Source organism: Strix uralensis, chromosome 2 (assembly GCF_047716275.1).
Source record: "Strix uralensis isolate ZFMK-TIS-50842 chromosome 2, bStrUra1, whole genome shotgun sequence".
NCBI classification, from domain to species: domain Eukaryota; kingdom Metazoa; phylum Chordata; class Aves; order Strigiformes; family Strigidae; genus Strix; species Strix uralensis.
The window spans coordinates 114234286-114261868 of NC_133973.1; the positions used below are offsets into that span (position 1 = coordinate 114234286).

The 27583-nt window shown below is 42.9% G+C and overlaps 1 protein-coding gene across 4 annotated transcripts in view; it reads right to left on the reverse strand.

The window, feature by feature from the left end:
- Positions 1-27583, reverse strand: part of MTUS2 (microtubule associated scaffold protein 2) — a 324610-nt gene that overhangs the window by 45371 nt on the left and 251656 nt on the right. For all 4 annotated transcript variants that reach the window (XM_074859877.1, XM_074859879.1, XM_074859876.1 and 1 more), the window contains one exon: positions 25519-25727. In XM_074859877.1, coding sequence (XP_074715978.1) covers positions 25519-25727 — 209 coding nt within the window. The remainder of the gene's footprint in view (positions 1-25518; positions 25728-27583) is intronic.

Genomic DNA, 27583 nt, shown 5'->3' on the forward strand with positions numbered 1-27583 from the left:
TTTCTATTTACTGTCCAAGGAATTCCAATATTTTACATCTATCTGAACTAAACTGGGAAAGATAGGGTTTAATTAGCCATTTGTTATAATTTACTAAGGTCTCCAAATGGATGACATTATTCTCTTTAACTCCATAATAGTCTTTACATATCAGTGCATAGACTTTGTTATATAGAGGATAAACAATAAATCATTTCATCAGGGTTCTAAACATATATTCTAACATATATTAGCAGTTTTGGGTTCTTATCCATTACTATCTATTTTATGGAGTTTGGCTACTCTTCCTAGGAGAGACATAGTGCTTTCCCTGGATCTTCACAGTGCTGGTCTGCAAAGGGTTGGCAAATGTGAAGATGGAGATCCATGGAGGAAGACAGGAGAATGAAAAACAGAGCCAAAGTCTTTGGAAAGTTCTGTGAGATAAAGGTAGTAACACTCTACTATGTGTGTCACTGAGCAGGAGAATCCTTAAGTGAACTGCCTATTATTCATCCTTTACGAAACACTGAAAATGCTTGCTGAGAGGCATAGCATGCGAAGTATGTCAAACTAATATTTAACTTAAGCTGAATAGAAAACAGTTTGAGGGCAAGAGCAGCAAAAGACAGTACAGGGAACCTCAAGGGACGCAAATTTGTTTGCAAGAGGACTGCCAGCTCTGGGAATAAATTGATAGGACAGAATCAGTGGTTATGGCAATAAACATAGGAAACTAGGAGAAAGCTGAAGGAGACAGTGGTTAGAAGTGAGGACCAAGAAGACTGAAGACAACACCATAGGGATGTGGAGAAATACAATGGGGATGAGAAGGCTGAGGTGGGGCATACCACAAGTTGAAAAACTGCATCACCTGGTAAAGAAACCAAAGCATGAATTCAAAGAAGAGATGAAACAGAGGAGAAAGGAAAAATTGTTCTAAAGATGGTGTTTCAGAGGTCAAAGGGCTATGCAGTGGAGAAGGGAGACAAGGAACAGGAGACTGCAGGAATGAGGAAATAAGGAGAGACATGAAGGTCAGATTCAGATGAGCTGGTGCATAACCATAACTTCTGTGATGTGTCAACTCTAGAGGGTGACGGACAAGTCAGGCTATCGGCAACTGCCGCCTCCTGGCATTCTCTGCAGTCAACAGCGAGAGGCGATTGTGACACTGACATTAAGCACCTCCAAAGGATGATGTGAGGAGAACCTGGTTGGTGGCATTCAGTGAGGGACAGGGTTTTGTCTAAGGTGGTGCCAAGGTAGGGTAGAACAAAGCTATTCCAGTAATGCATTTTAAACAGGAGGCTCAGAACATGATTGAGTGGCATGCCACAAATTATCATTCATGACAAAGGTGGGAGAGTAAGGGAGGGAGAAGGGACATCCAGCACTGCCTATGTGATTACTGCAACTTATTTCTCTGCATGTACTCTTTTCAAACACTGCTACTTATATTTTGTGTGACAGAACATGCAAGTGATCTTAATCAGAATTTTGACATCTACAAGAGAGAAGCCAAGTATACTGTCAGAATTGCAGACAACTGGGGAGACTGAATTTATTTTTCAATAAGCCAAGCATGGGCCTCAAAGCCTGAAATCCATTGATAAAGGTATTACCGGTATTGTTAATTTTTCAATATTGCAAGCAGTGTAATTTGGAAACAGTCTCAACTAGTCCTAAATGCTCTTTCAAGCTTTGCTTATTGAAAGTGCTAATCACATTGTATTTCTGTGAATGCTTGAAACCAATAAAGATGAGTTCTGCTGTCAAAGGAGGTGATTTCATCTTCCCTTCTCCTGGTCACTTGTTTAGTCCCTGTTTCCTTCCTTATGGTCACATAAGTGTTTGGGCAGTGAATCAGATTGGGGTTAAAACTAAACCAGGGAGAAAGTGGTGAATTTGGGGAGAGACAACCTCCTTAGTGCAGGGCCAGCTTCCCCAGGCCAAATGCTTTTGTGGAGTTTGCGTGGCAGCCTCCACACTCTGCTGCCAGCTGGGAGAAGAGTCCTGTCACAAGCCCCTGAATGCTTAATCTTGTCAGACTAAAACCCACAGTGGCCCAAGGAAATGAGAAAAGTAAATACATTCACTATTACATTTCATCTTCCTTGCTGGAGGTGCATTACAAATTTTCTCTGATGCAGCTCTGATGTTAGTAACATGGTTTTCCACATTGGTCTTTAGACATACACATGTAATACATTATTTTCCAGGTTTGGTCTGTTATTTTTATTCTTACCTAACTTAAAAAAAAAAACAAACCAAACCTCAGAAAATGTAATATAGTGATTTGGGGACTTCTGGATTTGGGGACTTCTGAAGACATGAACAGTTAGTCATGGGTTTCAGCTAAATGATTCAGCTAGAGTTGAAGGTCATGCCCAATGTCCCCAGAGTGGCAATTTCCCTTGGATTTACAGCAAGGTTTCATGATTTGTGTATTATTCAGTACCATGAGGTTTTAATGATCCTCAGGCAACTTATATAGAAGCAAACATTTTTTAATATAGTTTTTCAATTACACAGTTACACTATTGTATATCTGGATGAATAGAATGTTTACTCTAGAATTTAACAAATTAACACGGACTACGTGCTCTCTGTTTCTCAAGTGAGAGAGCCCAGCCAGCTGACTCCATTTTTAATTCATTTCTCATATGAAAAGAATGTGAAGATCTGAACACAATTCCTTCAGACTTTTTTAATTTCTGCTAGTATAGCCTTACATTTATTTTTATGTCAGTATCTTGTAAAGCCATGGATTAAAATGCACCAGAGAACAATACTTTATTACTATGTTTTCTAGTTCTTGGTGTCTGGAACGGTACAAAGTAAGCATTTGCAGTGAATTCCAAATTAACTAGCTCTTGCTGACAAGGAATTCATGTTTCCTGATATGAAACATCATTTATACACCAAGATCACAAGGAACTAAAACAAATGCATGTTTTCACTGAACTCCTCACCTGCCCTCTACCCAGGAATACATCCCCTGCAGGGCTATTTCTAAATTCCAAACCCCTGAGTAGCTGGAAGCAGATGGCCATTTTCTTAAATCAACTTTGCAGAGAAATGTTCCCTTCTTCTCCCAACAAACAGGGAATCTCCTCTCTTCCACTTCTGAGTTACTCTGGTCCAAAGACAATGACAACTTCAAGCTGCTGTATTTTGAGGCTGAGCAGAGCAAGGGACAAGTGCTGACATCCTGTGACAGCAATGTCAGTGGCAAAAAATTCCAGTGGCTTCACATGGACCAAGGTTTCTCCTATTGGGAAGATTCCCAGTGCTCTGCTGAGAGGAATAGCACATACTCATATTAATGAGAATCCAATCTATCAGTTGTGAGCTTGGGATGTTTTTATACAAAGAAAACCCAACTCAGATGATTTTTAGAATTCATTTTAAAAATGCATCATTTATACTAATTTCTCTGTCTCCAGCATCTGTGTAGTTAGAGCTGGCTTTAAGAAGAAATCATAATAAACAGTTTTCAAATAATTGTATTAAAAACCCCACTACCTTCTGAAACTATTCCTCTAATGTGTGAGAACTGATCGTGGGAAGCAACATTTGAATCAGATCTCAGGGCTGAGAGCAAGGCCAGGGAATTCTAGGAGACTGCAGCTAAAACCTTGTAGAGTTCCTTTCTGGAACCAGAGAGCTCAGACCTGAAGGGGAGGTATGCAAGAGACAGGCTGTGTTTTGGGTACCTGATTCAAAGGCATAGCTACATGCTTTTGGATGGCTGTGAGGACAGAGAAAGAATATCAAGTGGATATACTGTCCACTTGAAAGGATAGCAAAAATAAATGTCAAAGTCATTGGAACAAAATAATTACCATGTGGATATATCCTTGAGTCATGGTCCATTTAATCCAGAATTTGAATCTAGCAGTGGTTATTGCCAGAAACTTCAGAAGAAGGTGCAAGAAGCCCTGCATTAGACAGTGTGATGAAAACCTGTACTGCATGGAGTTCTCATCTTAGCATCTATCTGAAAAAGGCTTCTGACCTTAAAATAGGTGTCTCCCCTCTAACATCTTTTTCATCACCAAATGTTGTATGTCCAGATATTGTTGCCAATGGATCTTTGTAGAATTTAAGGGCAAAGGGATGATTCAATCTAATAACATGATATTTGTATCACAGGACATTATAGTTCATCCAGTTACTGTTCTGTAACTGTATTTGATGAAAGCATCCCCTCTACAAAGGCATCTAGCCCTGAACTGCAGACATGAAAATGTGGAGCTACTTTCTCTTCTCACAGTGGCTTGTTCTAATAACTGATCATCTCTACTGCTAAAAGTCTGTGCTTCCTTCACATGTTGAAGGTGCAAAGCTTCTGCTTCCAGCTAGTGGTTTCTGCTAAACCTTCCCCTGCTGGAGGAATGAGCCTTTTGGCACACATCAGTACCTTCTTATGGTGATTCTTCTGCTCTGGACTCAAGCCCCTTTGTCCTTTTTTACAAAGAAAATCAATTGTGCTCTGCAGTCTCTCACAGCAAAGGATTTTTCCAGCCCTCACAGTTACCTATTGCTCTTCTCTGTTTCCTCCCCACTTTTTCATTGTTTCCTGAAGAAGTGTGGGCACCAATGCTAAATGTCATATTCTAGTACCAGTCTCCCCAGTGCTGAACGTGCAGGTGTTTTCACGCTCTTACTTCTACTTGCTACGTCTCTGCTTATTCACCCAAAAATCTTGACAGTTTTTCATAACACATGTTCACAGTAGAAGCTCAAATTGATCACACTAATTACTCTTGGAGTTACTCCTTTCCAGCTGATGCCTAGACCACAGTTCTGCAGGCATGACCTGTATTCTGCATGTACGTTTATTCATTAACATCTAGTTGCACTGCAACACATTTTTGTTTGAAAGGTCCCAGCTCACTTCATGATCCAAATCACTCCATACCAGATGCAAATACCCTCTCTGAGCCAGGCTCTCCATGTGGTCAGTATCAGCCAGTTATGGGATGGTGGGGGTGAAGGGATGAAGTCTTGGGCTTTGCTTTGCGCAGAGGCAAGTCAGGGTTGTACTGAAAGACAGCTCCAAACAGAGCTGGTTTCAGCCTAGCTTTGCTGCAACCATCACTCATGAAAAATGAATCAGTGGGAATGTGAGCACATTGGTTTTGTATGCTTAAAAGTGTAGGCAGCTCACAGTCCACAAATCAAATATGTGGCTACCTAGCTGCTAAAATCTGTAACCACAATCCACATGGAATGCAATGGCGATATGAAATTGCACCTGCAAAATTGAAGATCAAATCAGGATTTCACTAATAACGTGCTTCTTTTCTGTCAGCATGTCTATACAAGAGGTTTTTGCAGATGTGGCACATAGTCTTGAAAGGCTTAAGGTGGGAATTGTAGTCTTAGTCTATCTGTATTTTCAAGCCTTGTTTTGCACTGGAGCAACCTCACATTTTCCAGTAATTTTAATCAGCAGGGAAAGTTCCACTATATTGCTACAAAATCCCTCTTGTGCATCAGCTCAGAATGCATCTGCTGATGGATCTACACAAGAAGACATGATATTTACACTCTCACACCCTGGGACTGCAGCAATAATTTTGGAGAGACAGAGAGTTACATCAGCAGAACTTTCTAGCTTAGGAATATGCAGTGGTGAGGGAACACAGTAAATAATTTTCTGAAGTCTTTCTGCAAATGACATTTAAAAATGTCTTTGGGGCAGGGGAGAGAAGACAGAACACTTTTTTAACAAGCCTAAAACTCAGTAACTTCTAGTACTTCATTTTAACTAAAGGTAGGTGAAATACTGTTTTATGTGCAACACAAGATATTCCAAGACTATGGGAAAGAAGTTCAAACAGCATCTACACAAGTATATGCATGGCATCTACACAAATATATGCCATATAGTCAACTGTCCCATGCTTATTTCTAAATTAATCTTTGTAATGTAATTAGCCCTTGTTTTGAGTATGTTATGCTCCTTTGTAATGTGTTTGCTTTTAAAAATACCAGTTAGCAAAAGGTTAAAGCAAAAATACCAGGCCAAAGATCTGGAAGCTTGTGCCAAATCTAGAGGTGATGTCTGTTTCTTTACAGTCAGAGCAGAAAGAAACCCTGAAACCTTTTTCTTTTGCACCATGGATCCCACTGGAAATGCAGAGAGCCATGGACAACATCCAGTCCCTCCTGAAGATTTTTCCTGCTACTTTCCAGGACGGAATAACTCTGCAGGTAATTACATCTATCAAGCATCTCTTTCCCTAGCCTGCAAGTTACCTGTGGGTTGTCATTGTCGCAGCATGCTCAGAGTGCCTCTCCAGAGGGCTGGGGGGCTTTGCCTCCTGCCTGAAGTCCTGCCTTGGAGCTCATCTCCTGCCTGGAGTTAAATGTGGGACAGCTTAAAGCAGGCAGCTCAACGTTACACAAGGTTTTTCAAGAAGCTCCAAGAGCCATGTCCAGGAATACAGCCAGCTTCAGCTGCTGAAGGGATCACTACGTACTTAACAGGCTTGTGGTCAGACCAATCCCCTGCGCTAAGGGTTGGGCTGAGCAAGGTGACTGTGCCAGGTACAGGAAGAATGTCCCATGTACCAGGTGACACAGTACTCCAGATTAAGGGAAAAAATAGTTTTCTCTACTCTTGGGGAAGCTGAGTCCCTGCATGGAACAGAAGAGTCATGGGACCAAAAGGGGCCTCCTGCAGCATGCAGCCAAGTGCCCGGGGCACCAAGACTCAGATGTATAAAGGCATCTCAAGCACAGCCCCAGAAAAAGGCCAAGTTCAGGCACCTCTCTGGTAAGCGGTGATGGTGAACCTCAGTACTCTCCAGCCAGCACACTGGAGGTGCCAGGGCTCCTTGTACGATCTGCGGGCAGACACCCCCCATATGTCCCCCAAGGGGAAGCATCCCTTTGGGTCTGCCCATTGACCGTAGACCAAACGTGGGTACTCTGTGAGAGGCCAGACTCCCTTCATCTGACACCTGCACTGTGCCCATTGCTGCTGGACTGAGCCCCGCACTGAGCCCCTTGCCCCAACTGGCACAGGAGGCCTGTTGCAAAGCAGAGAAGAGCCCTCCAGTTTGCTTTCTAACATCTATTCATTGCTAACTCAAAGGTAAGAAACACTTCATTAAGGACTAAGTTTTGCTCACATCACCTTAAGATTTCTGGGACTATTCAACCTACTGCTATATGTCTCTCTCTCTCTCTCTGTTTCTATAGAAGTATCTGAGGCTTTCCTTTACAACACCTAGTGATTGTCTCCAGTTAGCTTAATGGACAAGATGTTGATGTTTATATTTGTGATAAATGTATACAATTTCACCTTTATTTCAGCCTCCTTACTTTAACAGTAGCATTCAATATATACAATTACACAATATTCTCCTTTTTTATGTCTCTCCAAACAGAATTCTCTACACTATGTATACCAAGGTCCCTTTTCTCAGTGTTCTAAGTAACAAAAAAAAGGAAGAAATGTAGCTTATTTTTCCCCACAAATGAAATCAGAGATAGTAAGAATTGCTGTGCAGCCTGTTTGCCTCGGAGCCCAGTGGTGCTGCCGAGGACACATACTTCTGCTCATTTCTGCAATAGCCCAGAGACATGTGCTGCACTGCAGGAAACACCACCAAGGGCAGGTGGGACAAACTTGTGTGGGATGTAAAATATTCATCACACTCATTTGGTGTAAATGAACATGAACAGTGGGAATATCTCTCTCTGCAGAAGGGAAATTACTCACTGGGCTCTCTTCTACAGCTCACACAGAGCTGTGTACACACAACCATTCCTGGCTCTGCACCTCCTGATGTATGTGGTTTTGCTTTGACTTCTTGTCTGCCCTCAGTATTGCACTTAGGTAATGCACTGGCAGGACACCACACTGTCTGGTCCTTCTCCAGTGTCCCTGCGACCCTGTCAGTGATACCAGGCCCTGTGATGCTCCAGCCCTATCCCCATACACTTGCTGAAAACATGTCTTCCCAGAGGATAATTGAGACAGCAGAACAGACCGTAGATGTGTGCTTCATGTGTGTGTATCCATGTGCAGGTACAAAAACACATAACTATTTTTCCATATAAATCCCCAAATAAATTAGACATACATTAATCTCCAAGACTCAGTCACTTTGACTCCCCAGTTTTAATTGGGCTATTGCCTATTTGGATGCTAAGCACTCCAGGACTGGAACATCATCTTTATACCATCTGCAAAATGTCTAGCATTCTGCTGGGATAACTGTGAAATAACAAAAATGTTAATGCCCTAAATTCTAATGAGATTTTTATATAGAGGTCAAATATTAACTAAAAGGAACACATTAAGTCAGCCAAGTGCTTTCTGTTTTTAACACACCCAATTCAATCCAGACAACATCTTTTTGTTCCTTTTTGGTGTAATTCAATTAAACACAACAAGCTAATGTTACTTAAACAGATTTTGTTGCACTGGCAAATCAGAAGATAAAAACTAATTTTTCAAGTAAGGCTAGCCTTTATGATTTGTGATGGCTAAAACCAAATCAAGGCAATTATACATCAGGCCTGCTATTTCTGCAATTAAAAAGCTGGCACATAGGTGGCTTGATGGACATTTAGCATTGCCAGATCTTTGTTATGGATAATAAATCATTCCCTTTACTAGTCTGCAGAAGCAGTATGATCCATTAAAAAAACTTAACTTCTATTACACTGATCATTATTGCCATTATTATTATGATGCCTACATACGTCATTATTGGACACATCTATATTAATGGACCATGCCACTTTGCCCTGGCAGTAATGTAAAACCACAAAAGTATTACTGCCAGAGGTCTAAAAATACAAGCAGGGAGAAGGTAGGGGAGGCCATGGGTATGTATCTGAGGGCAGGAAGGCTGCTGGGATGCTACGACAGGCATCTCCAGGTGAGGCTGCAGCAACGGACAGAGCTATCAGGTGATGCCTGAAGTTGGCCACATGGGTGAGAGGGACATGGATCTGCCAGAGGGACGGGTTACTGGAAAGTAACCACCAGCATGTAAATATGTGTTGAGTAACTCAGTGGTCATTGCTTCTTCTGGGGGGGTAAAATGGCATTTCCTACCTCTCTAGGTTCAGTGTGACCTCCCTTAGACTTTTATTAAAAAATTTGGTCTTGAAATTACTTCTGAAGATTATCTGTGAATCAGGGCATGGCCTCCCATTTTACAGCAACTTTATAGACTGACATTTGGTCTCATCATACACTGCAATAGAAGTGAAATCTGAATATGTGTATAAAACAAGAGCTGTGCTGAAAGGTTTGTCTCTGAAGGGAGGCTCAGCTTTTTGATTCCCAAAGGGAGGACGGGATCTCCCCCACCCGGACAGGCCAAGGCTTGTCCACCCCACTGCTGACAAGAGTTACGGATTCTTTATTTGCTTCTTCTTAGGGAAAACTTTGTCTAGTCTCATAAAATTCCCTGAAAGGTATCTATAAAATGTCATTTCTTAAGTATTTCTGTTCTCTCATGGAAGTAGAAAAATTCTTCAATTTCTGGTGTGATTAACACTTTCATATATGAACCTTGCACCTACTGATCTACAATGAATTGCAAAGTCTTTGTTCTGTCACATTCTTACTAGAAATCTTGGTAGATTATCTGTGGAGAGCAACCATAGAACCAAAGAAAGAAAATTTAAAAAATAATGATGATTGATCTGAGGAAATTGCCTTTGCAGTATGTGTCCAGCAGTAGCTGCTGTACTGCGCTGCTTAACACATCTGTGGGCCCTGTATGAATCAGGAGCTGCCTGGTTTCAAGCACTTTGTGAGAAAGGCGCAGGCTTCTCATCCCTTCAACTGTTCAGGAAAGGTAATTTAGAAATACCTAATATTACAGCTCCTGTTCAGGCAATTTTGAAAATTAAAATTGTTAATTCAGAGACAAGAAATTTATTAATTCAGAGAAAAGCATGCCTACTTCCCAGTCAGTTCACAATCATTTCCATTTATCTGGTGAATAGAGTCTGATGTTATAAGTGGACTCAAAGCACTTAATAGTTCCACAATTACTCTACCACAGGTATAACCACAGCAGCCACACAGGGTCTATGAAAGCGCTGTTCCACACTGCCTGTACCAAGAACATACATTCACATGTTTAAAGCAAATGCTGCTAATACATTTCTGGCACAAAGTACTGTGGAGCAGTTTGCTAACAACTGGCTACGTGAGAAAGGGCACAGCACCGAGGAACTGCTGACAACGGCGACGTGATGGGAGAATACCGAAAAGTATCAAAGAAGAACAAAGAACAGAAGCAGGACTATGTAGAAGGCCTTGCAGAAATCATAAGGGGCGAGATTGGTATTTAACCTTAGCAACCAATGTATCTAACCTTAGCAACCTATAAGGAGCTTGCTTTTTGCAATATGTATGAACTAATTATTGTGGATATAAAAGAAGTGTGAGTACTAATAAAGTTGAGCCTTTGTGCATTAAATGATGGCTGGGCTCCCTCTGCGTTCTTTCAACAAATGGTGACCCCGACGTGATACGTGCCAAAGGACGTATAAGGCACCACGAAGGATAAAGACCAGAGAAGGTTGTTCAGGTCCTTAAGCAGCGAGGACGGCGAAAGGCGACTAAAAAGGCCCGCGCCCAGGGTGTCACAAGAGGTGAGCCCTGCTGATACGTGCTGCCGAGACCTGGAAAGGCTGCAACGGAAAAATTAAGGTATGGACAGGCAAGCAGCATATGATTTATTTGCATCCTGGCTGGCACAACGCCGGGTTGAGGGAATAGATGTAAAAAAGGATCTTCAGGGGCTTTTAGCTTATGGGGTAGAGCAAGGTTGTTTTATTAATCCACATACAGTTCATGAGTTATCGGAATGGAGAAAATTTGGAGATAAATTATGGGAATTAACATTGAATGATGATAAGACAGCAAAAAAGTTGGGAAAGTTATGGAGGGTGGTTCATAATGAATTGCTAAGGTATCAGGCTGAAAAAAGAGCTGCACAGGGCGCAATTGCGGCAAAAGAGAAAAACACCAGATATGGGGAGGAGGAAACTAGGTGGCCATTACCGCCTGCGTTTCGTGAGCTTGTTTTACCACCTTTACGTTCCGAAGAGACGGGACAGGAAAGCTCAGAACGAGTTCTCCCTACCGCTCCCCTCGCTTCTGCCCTGAGTAGCCCTGACGCGTCCAGCCAGACTGTGACGCCGGAAAGCGAGAATTCTACTCCTGGCTCAGAAGATGGGCTGGGGATAGAGATCGCTAAAGAAAGGTGTCGGGCTTGGAATGCATTGGCACGAGAGGGGTTAGAAAAAGGGGATGAGGAGATGACTCAGATGGCGACAGCAATGGTTTTTCCAGTTCAGTTTCAGCCGAACCCAGCTGGTGGACTAAATGCTACTGTTACGGCATTAGATTGGAAGCTTTTATCACAATTGCGCTCTACAGTGAGTTCTTATGGTGTTACTGGTGAACCGACTCGTCAAATGTTAGATTATCTCTGGAGCACTCAACTTCTTTTGCCTGCAGATTGTCGGGGTATAGCAAAGTTAATTTTCTCTCCTAGTCAGTGGTTGTTGTTTAATGCGCATTGGCAAGCGAGAGTGTTAGAATCGATAGCGGTACAGCGGCAAGCAGGAGATCCATTACAAGGGGTTACAATGGATGAATTAATGGGGTTAGGACCTTATGCTAGAGTAGAAGCTCAAGCACTGCTCGGTCCGGATAAGGTGAGAGAGGCAATGAGGTTAGTGAGAGAAGCCATAGAGCAAGTGAAAGAGCCAGGCGGAGTTCCAATGTATATGGGAATTAAGCAAGGGAGAGAAGAGACTTTGGGCAGTTTTGTAGATAAGTTGGTAAATGCAATTGAAAGAGCAAGAGTACCTCTCTACATGCAGGGTGCTCTCTTAAAACAATGTATTTCACAAAATGGCAATCCTGCTACAAAGAGTTTATTGAATACATTAAGGGCACATTGGACTGTAGAGGAGGCACTTGAAAAAGCGTCCTCGATACCTACTGGACCTCAGGCTTTTCTTGTAGAGGCAATAAAGAAATTAGGGGAAGGAATGAAAGAACAGGCTCAGGCTACTCAAAGTCAGGTTATGGCAGCCCTTGCGCCTCTCCAGACTTCAGCAGCAACAGCAGTTAAAGTGCAAACACCTAAAAAGGGGCAGCTACGGTGTTACCGATGCGGAGCTCCAGGGCATGTACGAAAGAGTTGTACAGCCAGAAATGTATGGTGTCAAACTTGCCGATCCAACTCCCATAATGAGGTGGCTTGCTGCAGACGGTCGGGAAACTCCACACGGAGCGCGTTCGCCGGCCGCCGCGCAACGACCAAAATTGCAGCCGCAGCGCAGTCCTTCAACCCGCCACCCGGGGAAGTCTCGGGTTGGACCTGGCAGCAGCAGTAGATGTTATTCTGTTAACAAATAATCCTCAAACAATATCTACGAATGTACGAGGACCTATCATTATTAATGGGAGAGCCATGGGAGCTTTATTATTAGGAAGATCATCGGCATCACAATGTGGACTATTTGTTTTACCGGGAGTTATTGATGCAGATTATGAAGGTGAAATCTATATTATGGCATATACACTGAATCCACCAGTAAAGATTGCACAGGGACAACGGATTGCACAGCTGGTGCCTCTGCCACAAGTGACTCAAACAATACGACCAATAACTGAGGAGAGTCGCGGAAATAAAGGCTTTGGATCCACAGGAAGCCTGACCCTGCTAACACTGGATCTGAGTACGAGACCCAGAAAGACTGTTCACCTGTCATTTCAAGGTAACGCAATAACTGTGGAAGGGTTGTTAGACACAGGCGCAGATTCCAGCATACTGTCGCCTTCTTCTTGGCCACAAGGCTGGCCATTACAAGAGCATACCACTACCATCACTGGTGTGGGTGGTTTAACTTTAGCTAATCGAACGCCGCCCCTACAATTAACAATTGAAGGACAAACAGTCACAGCGGTGCTTGCTGTAGTGCAATTACCTCCAGGGGTAAATTGCTTAATTGGAAGAGATGTGTTAGCACAAATGGGAATAGTTTTGACAAACGATCACCATTTATCCTAATGGCCATTGCTTGGACTTTCCCGATCCCTATAACTTGGACATCTGACGATCCAATATGGGTAAAGCAGTGGCCACTAAAAAGGGAAAGTCTTGAGCAAGCACACTTGCTAGTACAAGAACAATATCAGCAAAGACATTTAAGACTATCTACTAGTCCTTGGAATACTCCGATATTTGTCATAAAAAAGAAATCAGGCAAATATCGACTTTTGCATGACCTTAGGGAAGTAAACAAACAAATGGAACCAATGGGGGCTTTACAACCAGGTATGCCGAATCCAGCTATGTTACCTTATGAATGGCCTATATTGATTGTGGACTTAAAAGATTGTTTCTTTACGATTCCGCTTCATGAAAAGGACATGCGCCGATTTGCTTTCACTTTACCGGCAATAAATAGAGAAGGGCCAGATCAACGGTTTGAATGGACAGTTTTACCGCAAGGAATGAGAAATAGTCCAACTTTATGTCAGATTTTTGTAGATGCAGCCTTACAGCCATTACGTCAAAAATGGACTAATGTTATAATTTATCACTATATGGATGATATATTATTTGCACAGAAAGAACCATTTACAGAAGCACAGATAAAAGAAATTGTAAACACCCTTGCAAAGCAAAGATTGGTAATTGCACCAGAAAAGATACAAAAAACAGCTCCATGGAAATATTTGGGATTGTCTTTGATGAAACAAATAGTAGCACCACAAAAATTGACAATTAATCCTGAAATTTCAACACTGCATGATGCTCAAAAGCTATTAGGAGATTTACAATGGCTAAAACCTATAGTGGGCATCCCAAACGAGCTTTTACAACAATTAAGACCACTGTTAAAAGGAAATGATCCTGCACAGGTAGTGTCTTTATCAGCAGATCAGAAGCGAGTGCTACAACAAATTATGGATCGTATTACTTCTGGACAAGTGCGTCGGAGAGACGCTGAGCTCCCCCTGGACATACTTGTGTGGATGGGTTCACAGCATTTGCTCGGAGCTATTACGCAGTTTAAAAAGAAAACGGGGGAGACATGGGTGCTAGAATGGATCACGCCAGCATTACAACAATCAAAATCTCTACTTCAAAAAATTGAGGCATTAGCAAATTTAGTAAAGAAAGGTCGTGTGCGAGTTATTCAAATAAGTGGAAGAGAACCTCAATTCATATACTGTCCAATGCAGAAGGAAACCATGCAGTGGTACCTGGCAAATAGCACAGCATTGCAGGAAGCCATGTTAAATGGGCCAATGATGTTGTCAACTGATCAATTATCTATGGAACCTTTGAGATGGTTGGGACAATTACATTGGATTGAACAGCCAAAAAGACAACAGGCGCCGATCCCGAATGCCATCACAGTTTATACAGATGCAGGAAAGAAATCTCAGACAGCAGCTATAACGTGGCAGGAAGATAATACATGGAAACACGAGATATTAAAAGCCACAGCACAAGACACACTACAAACTTTGGAACTGTTGGCAGTAGTTTGGGCGATGGTTAAGTTTAATGAACCATTGAATATTGTAACTGATTCTATGTATGTAGCAGGAATAGTAGTAAGGATAGAAGATGCAGAAGTCAGGGAAGTACAAAATAAGCGTCTCTATGAGTTGTTCTTACAATTACAGAGGGCCATAAAAATAAGGGAACAACCGTATGCTGTAATTCATGTTAGAAGTCATAAATGGGATATAGGACTTGGGGAAGGTAATGCTCGAGCGGACAAATTGGTATCCACTGTTATACATGTTCCCATGTCGAAAGACAAATTGGCAAAAGAAGCACATGACATATTCCACCAGAATGCAAAAGGGCTAAAAACACAATTTGGCATCACAATGGCGGAAGCAACGGCCATAGTAAAAACATGCCCTGTTTGTAGTTTTCACAATAAAGGGGTTGGTATTGGAATAGGAGTTAATCCTAGAGGGACGAAATCTAATGAAGTATGGCAAATGGATGTGACTCACATACAAAGTTTTGGTAGACTTAAATATGTACATGTTACTATAGATACTTATAGCAAATATATATGGGCCTCTGCGCAGAGTGGAGAAAAGGCCACACAGGTAATCAGACACTTAACATGTTGTTTTGCAATAATGGGAGTCCCGAATACTATAAAGACAGACAATGGACCAGCATATGTCGGAAGTCGAGTGCAAAGATTTTTAAACAAGTGGGGAGTGAAGCATGTAACAGGGATACCGCATTCTCCCACAGGACAGGCCATAGTTGAGAGAGCAAATGGTACCTTGAAACGTTATGTAGCAAAATATCAGGAAATACAGGATGTACAGGAAAGATTAGCAAAAACATTATTTGTAATGAATCACTTGTGTATATTTGGAGACGCAGAACAACCACCAGCTATGTTACATTATGAGAAGGCAAAAGTAAGTGAGGGAAGGAAAGAGATATGGGTAAATTATAAGGATCCAAAAGATGGATTGTGGAAAGGACCAGCTAAAGTAGTAATATGGGGAAGGGGATATCTTTGTGTTTCTACACCAACAGGCACCGTATGGGTTCCAGCGAGATGGGCGAAACCTGCCGCACCTCCCAATGACGTACACAGGTGTTAGTTGCAACTATTTTGCCAGGAGGAGCGGCTAATAAGGCCATGAACTTAACAAAACAGATAGGATGTTGGGCAAAAGATGAGCTTAATCGCACTTCTGAAATTTTAGATCGGCTTACAGCAGATGTAGAAAGTGTTAACCATGCAGTATTACAAGATAGAGCAGCAATTGATTTTTTGCTCTTAGCGCAAGGACATGGATGTGAGGAATTTGAAGGAATGTGTTGCATGAACTTGACAGACAATTATTCTTCAGTCCATGCAAAGATTAAGAAATTGCAGGAAGGTCTGCACAGCTTGAAACAAGTAGATGGATTAGGGATTGAAAGCTGGTTAAAAGGATGGGGACTTTCAGGATGGTTAATATCTCTGATCAAGTCTGTGGGGGTCATGATCTTGGTAATTGTGGTTGTGCTTTTGATGTTGCCATGTATTGTCAATCTTCTGCAAAGGGCCCTGCAGAAGACTGCCTCTGCAATATTTTTAGCACAAGTGCAAAAAGAAAACGGGGGAGATGTGGAGCAGTTTGCTAACAACTGGCTACGTGAGAAAGGGCACAGCACCGAGGAACTGCTGACAACGGCGACGTGATGGGAGAATACCGAAAAGTATCAAAGAAGAACAAAGAACAGAAGCAGGACTATGTAGAAGGCCTTGCAGAAATCATAAGGGGCGAGATTGGTATTTAACCTTAGCAACCAATGTATCTAACCTTAGCAACCTATAAGGAGCTTGCTTTTTGCAATATGTATGAACTAATTATTGTGGATATAAAAGAAGTGTGAGTACTAATAAAGTTGAGCCTTTGTGCATTAAATGATGGCTGGGCTCCCTCTGCGTTCTTTCAACAAAGTACTGATCCGAAGAGTGTCAAAGGCTCTGAGTTCTAGAATTGTTATTCACTATTGTTTTTTTTTCTGATGAAACAAAGTTTCACGGAAAAATGCAGGCAGCTTGAATCCAATATATATCCTTTGGAACATATTGGTATTGACAGATTGAAGCTATGGCTCTAACAAACCCTGCCCAGATCCATACTGGATTTCCTTGGATGGACAATGTGATGCTTTCAGGGTTTTTGCCTGAAATATAACCCCAGTAAGCATGAACACCACTGGACCACTGATGGGGCCAGAGCTGACTGATTGTGGTGCTAAGACCAAGCGGGATAGAGATCCTCATGTTGTCCTTAGGCCTGGAGAAAACACATAATATTGCCCCCAAGCTCCCTGTTCTGGAAATGAAGGCCAAGCCTAACAAGAGGTTGGAAAGTGAACAGTTACTCAGCAACTCACAGTGTCTCTGTAACCTGAGAATGGCATGACCAGTGTTTCTTGCAAAGAACAGGATCCTTAACTAAAAATAGATCCTCCAGTTTAAAGTGGGAAAGAAATTCTGAATCTTAGAAAATGAAATTTTGTCTGACTGTGAAAGAGGTATTTAAAATACATGGGATTTAAAAGGGACACATTTCCACCCCCTCCTTTCATGCCCCCTCAAGAACGGCATGAAAACATTGTGATTCGTGTTTTACTCTGTCCCCTGCATGAGCCAAGGCTGTAATACCACTGGAACCTATTACTCATCATTGCTTTTCACACAGCCCCCAGTTTGCATTGCCAAATACCTCAAGCCCACCAGATGCCAGATACCCTGCTTGGAGGCTGCTATCATCACAGGAGCCACTCCTGACCCTCATTCTACTTTTTTCCTCCGAATGCAGTATAAAACCACGGCTGTCAAAGTCAGTTGCTTACATGGAGACCAATAATATAAACAAAAGGAGAAAATAAATTCACCTTTACCTGATACTTGGCACACAGTCTAAATGTATTTTTGAGGACAACATGTAAATAAAGAAATCTTTATTTTTTAATGAACATTTAAAACCTTTTCAAGAGAAGCATTAGAATGCCTGGGGCTATTTCTTTTTTATCTTGAAATTTGAAATATTTATGTGTAAATAACAAAATTATTCTCCAACCAAGGGATACAAACGTACCCTAATTGGGGTGTTGTTTCAAAACAAGGACATGTAACTACCCCCCAGGGAATCATGTTCTTCCACCCCCAAACCCAAAATTTGTACTATTAGTCACAGCAGTGGCTGTGAGAAAGCCACTGAGGACAGGGGGAGAAGCCAAGAGGTTCCCTGCACTTTCTTCCTTCTGTCTTGCATGGACTGCAGCAGAACAGGCCATGCTGTCTGGGAGTGGTGTAGGGTATCTGCAGAAGTCTAACATTTGCTGCCAGTTTGGCTGCAAAGCTGCTGAGAGACCCTTCAGGTCTGTCCCCAGCTGAGGCTGACCCAGGACACTTGTATTCACTAGTGAAAAGCTCTACATAGTGACAGGGTAGCAGCGCTTTGTGTCTTACTTAAATGGACCCCTTTGAGTACAAGATGCCCGAGGATAGTACTGGGCATTGGATGGTGTCATGACCTGCAGAGTAAAACACGGAAGGTGCAGCCAGGTGCAGAAATCAAATGCAGTGACATGTTTCTAGAGCTGCCTAGCATTTGTTACTGCTCCAAAAGGAGAGACTGAGAGGTCAGGCAGGCCCACTGGGCAGCTTTCCCTCCTGTCCTGGCACCACCTTTGCCTGTGGATCTGTGAAGCAGACCCATTTCAGCTTGGTGCACACTGCCTGTGCTGGCAGTGTTGTGCTGGTTCCCATTCACCTGCTTCCCTGTTCCCCCCCTGTGTCCAGAGTCAGCAGGTTAATTCCATCAGGATTAGTCCAGTGTTGCCATGAAACCATTTCTGAAGTGCTGGCAGCGGTGTGCCACAGCCAGCCATGCCAGGCAAAGCCAGGCAGTGCCTGCTCCACCAGCACAGAGGGGTCCAGACAGGGCTCGTCCTCTGACACTGCAAAGGAAACAGAAGCTACAGGGAGAGAATAAAAATCTCTACCAACATTTCACAAGTGGAGTCCCCTGAGCACTCTTTTTTATTCCTTTTCCACTGCAGTTCCCAGTGGCCAATTGCTGGATGAAGATAATTAGCCCTTAATTAACACCAGTTTTATACATATATATGTATGCGTGTGTATATATATGTATTTTTCCACTTGTTCTACTTTAAAATCCTACTCAGCTGAAAACATATAGTTAGCATGTTTGAGGCATCCCCTCTTGACACAGAAAGAAGCAGCAGCCTTTTTACTAAGCAATTAATTCTTCACCTACCATTTTCCCAGCTATGCTCCCACCTGAATTTGCTCAAATATCAGCCTTTAGCATTTCCCCTTAATACTCTTCTGCAGATCCTTTGTGCCTTCAGGATTTCAGGCAAGGAGAGGAGTTTACTGCTGCTCCCTTTCTGCCTCTCCAAATGCCATTGCTCCTGTTGCCCACTGCCTGCTTCCCCAGGGGTGAGTTACTCACTCCCACTCCTCACCCCTCAGGACAGGGTCTGAGAAAACCATTGTATTAGAGACAGGGTTGGTCCAGCAAGTTTCTGCCTCCTGTTTTGATTGCTTTCCTGGTTCTTCTCTCCTCTTCAGCCGTATGGCCATAGGTGACAAGCCTGGAGCAAGGGAGACCCAGCCAGACCCAGGAGAAGGAGGTGCACCTCAGAGGCAGAGGTTAGCTAACTGCCCCTTTTGGAGTGAGGAAGGAGCTTGTGCAAGCGAGTCCACATTGCAGAGGAAATCCTGCCGTGGAACCCGCACTATCCAGGAGCACACAGCTAAAACACACGGAATGGGAGACTGCACCACCCAGCCCCACTCCCACCTCACACAGTGCCTGCCGCAGGAGCCCTCAGCGGGGCATTTCTCTCTATTTTCTCACCATAGCCAATATCCCCCATCATCATCTCCACTCCAGCCAGCTCACACCCTCATGCCCCTTTGATGGGTGTGTGACTGCATCCAAAAACCAGCAGTGGCACAGTAAAGCAGTGCAGCACCCAGGTGGATGGATGTTCGCATGGTGGAGTGGGTCTATCATACAGCCGCAGCACAGCGTACAGCACAGCACTCCCCCTTTGACCAGTGAATAGGCATGTCAGTACTCATTTCTGAATTTGCTTCTCTCTTCATTCATTATGTAGTCCAAGGCCTTATTTATTACCGATGCTGTTCTCTGCACTGACAGCAATACTGATTTACTTCACAGGCTGTTCTTTTGTCATCTCACCCCGAGTGCATCACCAATACTAATTTTTTTCCTCCAGGGCGCCCTCATGTGATGGCAGTTCCCTGGTGTCCCCATCAGGGCATCGAGGCACAGGGAAATTAAAAACATCCCTTAGATCCTGTGCTAGGTGAGAGGTGGGTTTTGCTGGCAGATCTGAAGGGTGCAGTGCAGTGAGTGTCTGGCTCCGCAGTCACAGCAGCAGAGCACTGAGCACCGAGAGGTGCTGCGCAAGTGGAAAATGAAGGGGACACTCTGGCACAGAGGTGGAGAGCTTGGATGAAACGATCTTCCTATAGGCCCTGTGTAGCATCCTCTGGTAACATCCAGTTACCCAGAGGATGAGGAAGGGAAAAACATTCAGCTGCTTTAAGGTTTCTATTCCTACAGCACCTTACCTTATCACTGCCTGTCTTTTAGCATCCACAGCAAATAAGCAGGGGGTCCGCAGAAGGCAATTTCCTTCAGTTCACAAACCCTGATCCATTCCTTGGGCAGATCGACCATGTGTGAGTGTCCTGGGGGTCCCATAGCAGCTGCATTATAAAGCCTTCATTGTAACGCTTGCAAGTAAAGGAGCACCGCTCAATTCTTACTGTTCTGTTTTACTGTAACAAGTAGCCCCCAGTACCATATCTTGTGCTTTTCTACTTAAAAAGCAGTTTAGAAAGCCCTAAATGATGACAAAGTTTCTTTCTAATTTTTTCCTCCGAAGTAAACAAAGTCTTTTGTTTGTCTCGCAATAAAATGTTTTTGATTCATATCCCTAAACTCGTCGGGGTTTGACGAGTCCAAAATGGATTTTTTCCAGGATACACGATGAAACAATTGAGTTGTTCTGACTGCTCTGGACTCCAGCAGGAGCAAAGAAAAGACTGAACTTGCTAAATACAGGAAATCTAGCCAAGCTGTAATAATGATGAGCAGAAGAGGAGTGGCGCTTTTCTAAGGACTATTCTTGGGCCAAATCCTAACACATTTTGCAAATGTTAGGAAAGTAGTACCCCTGAAAGCCAGAAGGTCAGTCTTTCTGATGTGTGCTGGCTTCTTACCATTGTGCCACCACCAGGCACAAACAATAAATATATTTGTCCTAAACTCATTCTCAAGAGAGTTGTGAAAACACACCATTTTCAGCTCAGCCTGAGGTAAGCACTTGAAATGTTAGCCCAAATTACTGTTTTGGAGGCAATGGTGGGAAGTGCCAAGCAACTTATAACCAGTGAAACCAATTCTGCCTCTAATACAAAAGGTCATTAATATTTGGACAAGGTAGTTATATGACACTGGGTGGCATAGTGTCCAGACAGACGACAGAAACATTACTCTGAAAAATACACACAAGCACACACATATCTCAATTATTTGAATGGGGAAAAGGTTTTCCTTGTCCATCCTAGATTTTGCAGGATGCTGCTATGTGTGTTTACTTGTCTGGAAGGTGTGTATTGTATACCCACCCCACACTCAGGTGTGGAGACAAACACACACACTGGTGTCACACTAGGGACACATCTTTCCCAATGTTGGTAGACACCAAGTGCTGGGACGCCATCAAGTACTGCGGTGCTGTTCCAACTCTTCAGGGCATCTGTGTGGTTCCCCCACTTCCAGCTAATCACATTGTGGTCCCATACTGGGACTTCTCCTGAACAGTTTTCCCCCCGTGACGAAGACTGCAGCACGAGGCAAGTCTGGAAACCCCTCCATGCCCATGCAGAGTACAGGACAGACTAGCCTAGCATAACTCTCTCTTACCTGCTCCCACCCTTGGGGTCTGCAGCCCTGAAAGGATCCCTTCCCCTCATATGCACTGTGTATCTGGAGTCCTAATTTGAAATTTCAGAGGCAGATCTTGTTTAACCGGACTCCACTTTTCAGCTGTTCGGGCATGCTGTACTGCCAGAAAGGCATTAGCCCAGAGTCCAGGGCCTCAGCGCACTTTGGCCACGACAATCCTCAGCACAAACACATCTGCTCTGAGTGTACTAGAGGTACGAAAGTGGATTTTTTTTTTTCTCCCTGTTCATGTCCAGAAGGATTTATCCTCCAGAATTTGTCACTTTGGGCTACTGTCCTTTAGATGGCACTGTTACCACTTCAAGGAGGGACTGCTGTAGGCCACTTTGCTGAACAGGTCTGAAACTGGAACAGGACTGTCATTATTAATGGGCTAACAAGCCAGACCAGGTCAGGGGTGACCCAAGTCAGGGGGAGCCGTTTGTGATATTTGCTTTAAAAAGTCTTCATGGTATGCTCTTCACAGTAGCACTCCAGCTCCTGCCAGTCAGTTGTTCACTTTGGAGTACCCTTCACAGCACAAGGGTTGTATTGACATGATGAACATCTAACAGCTAAGGGCAAACTCAGTCTGCTCCTTTTCAGAACAAGTTTGAAGTGGTTCCCAAAGTCAACAGGAGTCATACATGTATATCTGAGGGCCCTAAGTAATTAATGTGCTAATTAAATAATAATTAGAAGCCATGCTGTCCACAGGCACTACGATCATTACTTTTCATACCTAGCTAAATGCTTATGTCAGAACCAGTGCTTTAGATTTTTTTGTCCGCTGCCTCAGTCATCACCTGCTTGGATAGTCTAGGCTTTTTCCCAAGATAGCAAATTGGTTTAGCTGTCATTTAATGGGTCTGTATTAAGTACTGCTACATGTTGTGCACTCCTTGATGCCTATTAAATGAATCTTGCCTATTGAGAGAATTTTCAGCTGAGAAAGAGAGATGATTACAGGATAAAATTCAGCAGTGGTCTGGAACAGTCAGAAAACAATTCCACCAAAACTTAAAGAAAATGGTCATGAACCTTAAAGTGGCTACAGCAAGTGCTTAAAATTAGAAAGCACTCAAAGAAACTGCTGGTGTGGGTCAACACTCTTTACTACATATTGACATTCTCTTTCTTCAGCTAAACATGTCTGTTGGACAACTTGCATTGGTGGTTTCCCTAGCTCTGGAGAGGGAACAGAAACAGTGTGAGGAAGACAAGAGACCTTTTAAGACTCAGTCCAGTCCTTGCTGCCTGGGAGTACATTTTCCAACAGAATTCAGATCCAATTCAGAGAAAAATCCATGTTTTGGACATTATTTTGGTGTAGTGTAAGGAGAGAGAGAGACATACTAAAATTAGGCTATGGGTGACTATCAGCCCAAAGAGGCTCTCTAGCACCAAAGTAGGATTGGACCCTCTGCTAAGCAGAGTAGAACTGCCAGTTGGTCAAATCAACCCCAAACATCTCTGGAATAAGGCCCCACCTTGTTCCTGAACGAGTATTATTCCCTTGCCAAACTACAGTTCTACTCAGACCTCAACCATTTTGCCTGTGGGCTTCTCAGAAAAAACCACACACAATTATTATTATTTTTATCATGGGAAAAGTTTCTTTTTCCATGCTGCCCTAACTCAAAGCCGGTCAATGCAATTTTGCTCAAGCTTTCAAACAATAATGCCATCTCAGAAAATGTCCACAGATTATATTTTTGAATGACACTTAAAAACTTGGAAGTCTGTGTCTATGTTGCAAGACAACAGACTGCCCAATTATGCAACTGCTTGAGTAGTCCCAGATCATCCCACTACATGTAGGCTCTCAGCTTAAGCATTGAATTTAAAAGTGCAGCAGCCTTAGGCCTCACTGGAGGCCTCAGTCAAGACAGGCAAGTACCTCAGTCAGAAATTCAGACCTTTGTTGCTGTAAATTGTCTTCTGGAAGTGCTCACCTGCTTCCATTCACTAAAAATGGAGCCTGAAGCAACCGTACTCCTAATGTAGGTACCACATCTGAGTGTGTTATGGATAGCTGTTGGGCTCATGCTGCCTGTGCAGTTTGTCACCCAGGGAAGCCAGGGGTGTCTTTGCCTGGGAGGGGTCCATGTTACACAGATCCCAGCAGCAAGCAGCAAGACACGAGTGTCTTGTGCTGCACTGAATGGTGATGTACAGATATATCTATACTCCAGGGCGATCAGACAAGCCCAGAAGGGACTGACACTCAGGCTGAACACAGGTAGTGAGTCCGGCAGTGGATCTGAAAAAAATCTACATCTAATCCTGCCCAAGCCTAAAGGCACTTAAATTCCACAGGTATATGATTTTTTACCTCCAAGCCCTCCAGGCACTCAGAGGAGTATTACTGCAAACCCCCAGTTGGACTGATAGTGCAGAGGAGCTAGAAACATAAGGCACAGCTATGCCTGGCGAGGACTTGGAGAGAATTCTTGTTAAATAAAGTCCCCTGAGGTGTTCAATTTAGGAGGCATTCTAAGGACAGATCTAACATGCACCAAAAGGATGAGAGTCTTCTCAAAGCTCAGCTGCAGCAGCTGTTCTCATTTAAAACATATGCAGAGGAGATCAAGGAGATATGCCCAAGCTTCCAGAATTCCTTCAGCAAACTGTGAATGCGGCACGAGATGAAAAATCTCTCCCCAGTGAACAACGCATAGACAAAGCTGAGCAGACACTGCTCTGCCCTTTTTTGTTTCTTTCTGCTTTAATCAAGGATATTCCACAGTCAGCTCCAAAAAAAAAGAAAAAAAAAGGCTTTCACAAATGCCCATCAAACCCAGAAAAATCAAGATGGAAGAAAAATAAAGGGGGAAAGTCCCCTGGGAAGGTATTTAAAATATTTAGTACTTTTTACAAATTCCCTGTTTTTTCAGTTCAGTGAAGCTCTCCCCCGGCAAGATCAGCTCCTACTTAGGGAAGAGCGTGAACTACGGTACTTGTTCAAAGGTAATCTTTCCACTAATATAAAAAAAACCCTGAATAAAGTATTTCAGAATTTGTAAAGACTGTTTGAATCTGTGTTTTGTTTTTTTGTTTTTCTCTCTCCCATTTAATTCTGAAAGTTTACTCTTGTCTCTTCCAAAAGTAGGCAAACAGGCAATCAAGGATATTATCCAAACCTTGGGTCCTAATGCTGGTGATCGTCTGCCTGTTTTACAAAGTAGTTGGGACACCAGCTTAACCTGGGATGGTACAAAATACATGGGCATCAGGGGAACCAGGTCTGGACCTCAGAGCCCAGCTAGATTTCCCAGATCACTAAATGGCTTTTGAAACAAGCAGTACCTACAAGTCCTTCACGGTACTGTGCTGTGGTAGCCTTTTAAACTTTATTAATTTTGTCTTTGGTTTAGTGAATAAATAAGCTTCTCAAATTATTGACATTTTCTTTATGGTCTCTAAGCCTGCTGAATGCAATCTAAATGCTGAGACAATGTTATTATAACATCTTCAGGAATTGGCAGCTCTGTAACAAGGACCACTCTACCTGGTCTGTGGTGAACAGGAACAGTAGATAAGTGCTGTGAGAAAGCAAATCTTTTTCTTCGTCCAGCTCCTTTGGTTCACTAGATCACACAGATTTTTTTTGCATTTGTTTGCAAGTATCAATATCTCAGTTACATTTTCCATTCCAGCTGTAGTGGTCAGGGACTGGGACCTCTAAGTTTCTGCATTTGCTTCACTCCTAAAAACATCCTGAAACCCCTCCATGCCTGCGACAAATGCTTCAGTCACTATTCTTCCAAGTTCCTGAACTTCAGTTTTCAAATACATAGCCTCAAATAATAATTCCTTCCTCATAATAACTGTTGTAAAGAAATTACATGCTTTGCTCCCAAGAACAAAATTTCAGCGACTGTGGAATAAATTTGATTAAGTTACTGGTGTAAAGGCAAAGTACCTTTCCAGTGGTAAAGAGTACCCATTGCACTTACCTGCCTGAAAAAGTGTTGTGTTGTTATAGCAAAGACATCAAAGCCACAGCTGGCCCTTTTAAGCTCATCTCGAATATTGCTTAATTGCTGGGACTGCTCATCACACTTTTCCTTCAGTCTCTGAACAAACTGCTTTTCAGTGTCTCGACTTTCTCCTGGTTTGGGGGAGAATCCATTCTTTGGGGTGGTTGGTCTTTGCTTGGGATGTCCTACAAAGGAGGGAAGAAAAGACCATCATGGTCATTTACTTTATATGTATGGACATGACCTTCATGTGTTTCTAAGGCCTTTGGGACTCAGCCCTATAAAAGAAAAAAAGGTCTGTACTATTCATACAGACCTGTAATGACACTCAAAAAAGAAGCAAGAGAACAGTGAAATGTGTTTCCCTAGGGGCCAAAGCTCAAAGGTTTGTAACAGTCATCTCGCCTCAGGCTCTGAGCCTGAAGGTCTGCTATGACTTGAGGAGAGCTCTCCTAAGAGTGTTTTTCTGAGAAATGAGGTCGTTAGAGGAAGGATTCACTTCACCTGTGTTAGACATCTACAAGAATAGAGACCTGCATCTTGATGTGTGATGCTGAACACTCCTGAATGGCAGTGAGAGAAATGGGCGCTTCCAGGTTTAGAGTCACCTTATCTTATTGTGGATGTGGAAAACAGTTGGATGACATTTACACTCTACACACAATTTTTTTGGCCATCTTACCCTTAAGTTTGGTGACTTATCCTCCCCTGAATGCAAATAGCATGGGTTGTGTGCTATCGGGATATCACTGTCTCTTTTTATCAACAATACTGCAGCCTACCTTGCCAGTTCCTCTTGCTCTCCCCTTTATAACACTTCTGAAGTTGCAGCACAAAACAGGTATGTATAGAAATGCCACCAGATACCATGTAATGCTGACTAGTTACAGTTCTGCATGGCTTCTCTCTCTGCACCATTGGTCACCCCAGAATCACTGTATGGTTTGCCTGCAGGAATGGGTCCAGACAGTCTCTGGCTCCTCTGATGTGCTGCAAGCTGACTTGAAGCAAGCCTGATCCTGTATAAAGATGTGAAACCACTAGTGTAGCTTGTCTTTAGGATATCAGCTCAAATACAGTGTCATATTCACACAAATGGCACAGGAACAAAAGCTTACTCATGATAAGCCACTCCAGGGAAGTGGGACTTCCATCCTAATTAAGTTCATATCCTGCCTGAGTTAACTATCTATTTCTCTGGATATACTCAGTTATGAGGATGAAACAAGAAGGGGTAGTGTTCTGGTAGTGTACATTTGCTCAAGCCACTGCTTGGACAATCTGTTTTGTCTTTACTTTCTTAGCTTTCTGAGAACTCTCCCCTGCAAAAATTTGTGGTCAGCTGCACAACACCTTTGCACAGCTTACTGATTGTTTTTGCTACCCTGCAGACATGGGTCTGGATACAGGTGAAAAATTAACATTTCTGTGTTAGCAGAACGGGTTGGGTGTGCAAGAAAATGAAAAAAAGGATATCTTGTAGTTTTATAGTCCTGTAGTATACAGTTCCTGAAAAATAATACAGAAACAATGTCTCCAGCCAGTCCTCAGCAGTGAATGTAACAGGGGATGGTATTCTGCCATAGATACTACCTAGCTCCTTCCTAAAAACCAGAAGAATACTTTCACAGAGATGTATATGAGTTTGAGCCTATTGGTGAAGTGGAGCATTGTTCCAGAGGTGATTTTGGCAAATGTGCTTTAGATATTTTAGATCTTTAAGACTGTGGCCTGGATGTGCAAATGATCTTCAGGGCAATTTTACTAAATCAGGCAGGGAAGAAGTATAGCTTTGTCAGAGCAATACTCCAGGAACGTATTTCTACTTTTTCAGATCCCCAGCTTGTGTGGAGCCACTGGGAACATATCTTCCAACTTGCTCGACTATGTTCTGGCTCCAGGCTAAGCTGACAGGGAGCTAGCTCCAGCAGAGATGCTCCCTCATGTCTCCAAGTATCTCATGCCACAGCTGCAAAGAGCCACAGGTGCAAAACAGCCTTTGAAACTCTTTGTGCCCATGACTTGCATTTGCAAAGAGGAA